At 34.3% G+C, this 7,376-nt stretch overlaps 1 protein-coding gene and 1 long non-coding RNA gene across 2 annotated transcripts; one reads left to right on the forward strand and one right to left on the reverse strand.

Moving 5' to 3' along the window:
• Positions 1-1,057: 1,057 nt before the first annotated feature.
• LOC123699015 lies at positions 1,058-4,153 on the reverse strand. The gene is made up of 3 exons (XR_006752478.1): positions 3,874-4,153; positions 3,230-3,412; positions 1,058-1,151 (listed from the first exon to the last, which is right to left on the reverse strand). It is a non-coding gene; the product is annotated as an uncharacterized LOC123699015 (long non-coding RNA).
• Positions 4,154-5,919: 1,766 nt separating this feature from the next.
• LOC123699002 (cyclin-Q) lies at positions 5,920-7,025 on the forward strand. The gene is made up of 2 exons (XM_045645861.1): positions 5,920-6,690; positions 6,892-7,025. Exons 1-2 carry the CDS (start codon positions 6,025-6,027, stop codon positions 6,979-6,981), a joined length of 756 nt encoding a protein of 251 aa, XP_045501817.1. The 5' UTR covers positions 5,920-6,024; the 3' UTR covers positions 6,982-7,025.
• The last annotated feature ends 351 nt before the right edge of the window (positions 7,026-7,376 follow it).

The following is a 7,376-nucleotide window of genomic DNA, read 5'->3' on the forward strand; positions in this document are numbered from 1 at the left end:
TTGTATAAATTTGTCAAGCCGCTTGATCGTCTATGCGACCCATTATTGTAACAAACCATATTTACCAGATAGGTAACGTATTTACCAAACGGCAAACTTACTTAAGTAGCCTACTCACGATTCAATTTCAGTAACAATCTGTTGACACAATCTGCAGTGAGCTGACAGATTGTGTCGTGAATAGTATAGTTGAGGGCACGTTGGGGGCGTAACCCAACATGTTGCGTATTGGATCGGCGCGGAAGCAACCCGACAAATTGTCTCAGCAGATTGTGTGCGTGTTGAAACGTGAGTATTGTGATCAATGAATATGGAATCACATGGAAGTGACATACCTACAAAAAAAGTGTGGCCGGCGCCATATTGCTTGTAACAAAACATGGCGGTGTTTAGTGCCGAGAATATATCGATAAACATTATTATGTTTATCGATATAAAAATAATATTAATATATTTATTTTGAATTTATAAGTATTTGTTTTGGCGCGGTGGAGAAAAATAGTGAGAGTGAATTTTTACGATGCGCGCGCACACCGACACCTAAAATTAACAGCATGAAGTAAGTTCTAGGTGGTATGAAAATTGATAACTATGTTCAAGTTGTATATTCTAGTATTTTGTCCATACGCCAAAGAAGTAACTTCTAACGCGTGTACATAAACACACACTCTTTTTTATTTATTTTAACTTTATTGTACAAAACATAGACGTAAAATTACAAATGGAAAAAATGACAATGCCAATTAATAAAATTAAGTATGGCGATGGCTGCTCGTGACGGTAACACCTATACAGGGTTACTTGTAAAACACCAGCAACCTCGCAGGACAAGATAGCTGTATAATTTGATAAATCCAGTTCAATTTTGACTTCGATATAAGGATTACGGTAGACTTACAATTTGGTAATTTCAGTTTTGAGGAATGTAATATAATGAAACAACATATATAATAATACAGGTATATAATAGTATTTTATTACGATGAACAACACAATATACAGTAATTTATTTATTTATAAATAATAGACAAAAAAACAATAATATATAATAACAGAAAAAATTATAGAGCTAAACTATTTTGTGCAGCCTGGGATGCACTCGGATTCACTCTGTTCATTTTTGAGTTCGGGATTTGAGGCTCAACTGGTACCTGGAAATGAAATGTCACAGTTTAGGGCAGGTGACCCGGTTTTGGCCATTTTAAGAAATTTGTAGACTTTGAGGCTATATAATTTTACAGTTTTTGTTATGACGGACATATTTCTTGTAAAACGTGATTAAATATGTATAAATCTAGCCTAAAGATATATTTTTTTTCATAAGGATTCAATGGAAAAATAATCCTCTAGGAAAGAAAAATAAATGGTAGTTTGTGCCATTTTTGGCCAGATTTACCCTATTTCTGGCCATGTCATGTGCCAGTTCTGGCCATCATCAAATTCATCAAAAATAAAAAGCAGATAATTCAAAGTAATGAAAAATTTATTCGAAAATCGCATATTTTACGACCAACAATAGATAAAATAGCATAAAATAACATAATATTGACGACATATATGAAATATAATATCTCAGCTTGAATTAAAATTACAATTATGGAGATCAACATTATATACGAGGTAGATATCTATAATCTAACACAAGAGATCCTTTTGGAGCTAGAAAAAAAGCTGTTTCATCACAGTTCCAAACTCTCGCAGGGTTTTCTAGAATCTTTAAATTTTCATCACCGAGCAATGGAGAAATTTCTTGGAACCAGTTCCGAATTTTCTCTTCAGTTATTAAGGCACGAGCTTTATTAATATACTCGGCATGTTTTTTGGCTCAAATCAGGATGTCTCGCCATAAATCCATCGAACCAGGATCTTGAAGTCTATCGCATTTAGGTATAAAAGGTGTAGCAATTTTGCCCTTCACAACAATTTTCTTAACAGAATCCAGTAAACCTTCCTTGTTAATAGGAAATCCAGCGCGAGCGCAATCTTTGATCCATATGACAAGTTCGTTTTCTAGTTGTATTCCAAGAACTGACTGGGTCCCTACATGTCCAGAAGTTTCAGGTGCTTTTCCAGAAATTTTGTGACGCAATGTCGTTCGAGGTACATTTAAATCTCTACTAGCAGTGGCAACGGGCATTCCATTCTTTATTGCGTTCAATAGTAATGATATTTTATGCGGTGAGTACTGGAACAATTTTCTTTTCACGACACCGATTTTTTTAGTATTTGGTTTCGATGGAGGCATTATAATTATTATAACTCTGAAAATGAATAGATTACTTATATCAAAATAGCTTAGTAATTAAGTTGAAAAATCACGATAAAAACTAAATGGCCAAAAGTGGGGTTCTACGTGCACCACTTTTGGCCAATCATGTGGCCAAAGATGGGAAAATTCATTCATTTTGGCTCCATTAGTGGCCACCTCTCATAACCTCACTTAATAAACAAATAGCGATAAAATAACATTAGTGTGTTATTAGACAGTGTATTCTTTATGAAGAATTAACATAAACATTAAAAAAATAAGAAGGATTTAAAAAATAATTATTGATTACTCACCCGCTCGCCTTACCCGTTTTGCTAAGACTTAGAACAATTGACACTCTTCAAAAACTAACGACTTGTTGGATTGAAGTGAAGTTTGAAACATCAGAGCTTTCAACGCTATCAGTGCTGCTAATAATAGATCTTTTTAATCCCGTAAACAATAGAGTAAAATATTTGTCTTTGCCTTAGTTATAACGATTTGAAGTTCTAAATGGCCACAAAGGGGTCGGTGGCCACAACCGGGTCACTTGCCCTACATTAACTAGCATTGTTCACTTTACATTTAAACTAAAATGCAATACATTTTAATTAAAAGGGCAATGCTGATGGTTTGAAATTAATATCAACATTAGGGCTTACAATAGCGGAATTTGAATTTATATTTTTGGTTTTATGGCATTCAAATGCTTTATATATATAAATTTATAAAGAATAGAAAAATAACTTAAAACACCCCATGTATTTAAAGTAAATTGCACTTTCCCTCAGTCAATAACATTTCAACAACCAAATATCACCCAAGTTTGTACTCAAAAAATCATATAAAACCATCTCAGTTTGTTCACAGGCCTCCTTCAAAATAGGAGAAACGTTAGATTATAAATGACAGCCCTAAATCTAAATAAAAAGACCAAAAGTAAATTGGAAGACATCACGTGTCTACAGATAAAAACCTCACCCTGTGTGAATGCAGCGGCAGACATACTGGTGTAGCATCATCGTGCAGACTAATCACATCCATTGTTCTATTGAAAGCACTTTCTGGGAAATGTACTATGATATATCCTTTACATTTGGCTTGATATTTTCAGTTTCAATTGCTTCTAACCATTCTCCTTTTCTATTTTCACTTCTTGGTAACCTTCAAAAAATGAATATTTAGGTTATTATAATTTTAGTCCTGACCTGACTTATTTATAAATACATTTTGAATTAAAGTAGGTACTATAAAAGCGATTAATCTTACTTAAGTTAAAATTCATATTAGGTAAATTTAAGTGTTTTATTTTTCCTTCTGCTGCTCTTGGCAAAATTAATTTGTTATTTTGGAAGTGTATTCACCAAAGCAACTATTCTTAAGATTAATGACACAGCCTTGGGAGACGCACGTCATCATCGAACATTTTGCTGATGTCGATATTATAAGCCATCACTAGCACCCAAATTCATTATTTTACTAGAACGAAAATATACAAAATAAAGCTATATTTGGTAACAATTTTGCACTGAACATAGTCTGTGAATACTCCTTAATTCAATATACATGAAAATAACTAAATCAGCAAAGAAATAACTAATATTTCAGTCAAAACGTATACATACCGGTGCAAAGACAAACTTTTCTGGTTTTCATTCTTTCCGGAGCCACATCTCACAATACTGCGCTTTGGCATTATGCCACTATTTGTCCTTGACCACTCTATATGTTTTAGACACAAATGTTTGTCACAATCACAAAAATATTCAATATTTTTCAATGTTTACTACGGAGCAATGACAGAGCATGTACATCGTATTAACGAGAACATAAAATGGCGACCGGCCACAGTAGGTATTTGAGCTAACTTCAAATGTCAAGCGGTATAGAATTAGCACTGACTGACGTATAGTCATATTTTTTCACATATCAGAATATTCATTAGTTAGAAAGAGACAGTATTAGTTTTATTATTTCGGTATCGAAATGCATGATATTTGTATAATCAGTTGTTTGTATAGAACAATATGCCCTGTCCATAGGATTCCTAGTAGCCTACTCACGATTCAATTTCAGTAACAATCTGTTGACACAATCTGCAGTGAGCTGACAGATTGTGTCGTGAATAGTATAGTTGAGGGCACGTTGGGGGCGTAACCCAACATGTTGCGTATTGGATCGGCGCGGAAGCAACCCGACAAATTGTCTCAGCAGATTGTGTGCGTGTTGAAACGTGAGTATTGTGATTGCTCCAATCTCGGCTCAATCGCGCTGCGCAGTAATCGCAAAATAGCGGTTTTGAGATAAACGCGGGAAAGACATTTTTACATATTTGAGGAAGATGTTTATATTTTATAGCCGTTTATACTTTATAGCCCTTGAAATCTATCAATAAAATTGGAAAAAATACAAGCTTTACAAAGATAATTATTATCTTATATTTCATAAATTAGTATATCCATTAATAATGCGTATTATTGCGTTGAGGTTAGCATCAGGCCAGGCATCAACGTGACGTGCACACGTTGTGGCAAGCAATCGCGGAATGAAATTGTATCAGCAGATTGAGGGTTGGATGAATCGTGAGTAGAGAACGCTCAATCGCGACTTCAACAAATTGTGTCAGCAGATTGTGGGTTGTGTTGAACCGTGAGTAGGGCCTAGTCATTGATTGTGATTGCTCCAATCTCGCAGTGTTACCAACTCTCAAAAATATTTATCCCTAAAGTCTGTGTCAAAAACCTCCTAAAAACGCCTAAATTATTCAGTTGTCCCCCTAAAAAAACATACAAATATAAATTCATGATGATTTAGAAATAATATGCTGTAATATGTTTCAAAAGTCTTTTTATTACAAGTTATTTAATACATAAAATATTTCGTCTTCATCTGAAGATTCAGCGTTTTTGAAATCATACATGTTGAATAAATTTAACATTTTATTGGATGGATTAAAATAAGTTGTACAAGATCCACCATTTCGATTTAATGTAAATCGGACCATCATGATGCTTTGCAAAATTTTATTTAATTACGTACTGGATGTCGCTATGAGTCGTTAGGTCAAGAAATAAATATTAAAACTAGTTATGTAATTATCAATTTAAAAATATTAAACAGTCAAAAAAAAATTCCTAAAAATACCCCTAAAAATTTCAGACCCCTAAAAAATTCCTATCTCACTTATTTACCCCCTAAATCTGGGGGAAAACCCCTAAGTTGGGAACCGTGCAATCTCGGCTCAATCGCGCAGCCGCGTTAATCGCAAAATGGCGGTTTTGAGATAAACGCGGGAAAGACATTTTTACATATTTGAGGAAGATGTTTATATTTTATAGCCGTTTATACTTTATAGCCCTTGAAATCTATCAATAAAATTGGAAAAAATACAAGCTTTACAAAGATAATTATCTTATATTTCATAAATTAGTATATCCATTAATAATGCGTATTATTGCGTTGAGGTTTAGCATCAGGCCAGGCATCAACGTGACCGGTGACGTGCACACATTGTGGCAAGCAATCGCGGTATGAAATTGTGTCAACAGATTGAGGGTTGGATGAATCGTGAGTAGAGAACGCTCAATCGCGACTGCAACAAATTGTTTCAGCAGATTGTTGGTTGTGTTGAACCGTGAGCGGCCTTTTACTCTGTGTTGTTTATTATTTGTTGTCACTTATCTATGTTGTCTATGAATAACCTGTAAAGTGCAAGAATCAATAATCGCAAACAAATATATTTTAAATCATATCATAGTTTAAAGACGATTTCCATAATGAAAGACGTAATCGATGTGATGGCTCTACAAAATAACAGGCGTGAAAAACGCCTACCTGATTATCGTAGTGCTCCAAGTCATAGTTTAGCAACAAACTTCATATTTGAATGCGGCATCAAGCTTGGTTTACAGCCGGCAACAATTGCTACAGCAGCGATATTTTACCACAAATTCTTTAAAGAGGCTGATAAAAATGATTACGATTGTTACGTTGTTTGCACAGCATGTCTTTGTGTCGCCGGAAAGTCGCGCGATGAGCCGGTGAGGCCCAGAGATGCAGTGAATGTAGCACACAATTCAATCAATCGCGGAGCTGGACCCTTGGAATTAGGAGATGAATACTGGTCGTGGAGAGGAGCTGTTGCTCAAGCAGAATTATTAGTATTGCGATTGCTCGGTTTTAATTTAGAAACTCCATCCCCACACAAGTATCTGTTACATTATTTGCGATCTCTACAAGAATGGTTCCCGTCGTCCCAGTGGCGCGGGGCTCCGATTGCCCGCACAGCAATGGCATTCCTACAAGACTTTCATCATTCCCCTCACGTATTAGATTACAGAGCTCCACATACAGCAGTGGCATGTCTGACTTTAGCCCTTCATGCTTTGGGTGTCTCTGTGCCGTTAGCAGCGACATTGGATGATGATTCAGCATGGTATTCTGTAAGTAGTGTACTGAACAATGAATGAATTTGAATGTTCACTTTCATCATTATTGTTGTTTGGCAAAAGTGCTTATAAATTTTGAAGTAGCTTTTTGTGAGATCTTTCATTATTGAAGTTAATTCAATGTGAGTGTAATTTAGTTATAGTGTGCGCTGATGTTCTTTTTGATTATATTAACATGTACTAATAATTTTCTAGGTCTTTACAAAGGATTTGCCGAAGGAGAAGAATTGGGAGATAATGGAGAAAATTATGCAAGTGTATAGCAGGGAACCTGAACCAATATGATTTATTTAGTACAATAATTTTAGAATAAATGACTTATTTTATGATTTTTGTCTTTTATTTAACCACTCATACAAATCATGATTTGCGAACAGTAAGAGCCTTCTATTTCCTAAACATTAGAATTTAATTTAAGTACTTCAAGATTTATTTTCATTATTAATTTATTCAAAGGAATAAAAAGTGCCTTGGGCACTTCTTCATATTAATTTATATGTATATTTGCTTTACTTATTTGAATTATCAACTTCATATGAATATTTATTCATATATACTATAATGAATTGAGTATCTTTATGAAAATATTCCTGTTGTCTTTAACCTTCGATCATCAAAAACAATAAATACACAATCCTATACAAAATGAATTTTTTCAAGTTATTTATGTAGTTAGTATA

Source organism: Colias croceus, chromosome 17 (genome assembly GCF_905220415.1).
Source record: "Colias croceus chromosome 17, ilColCroc2.1".
Classification (NCBI taxonomy): Eukaryota; Metazoa; Arthropoda; class Insecta; order Lepidoptera; family Pieridae; genus Colias; species Colias croceus.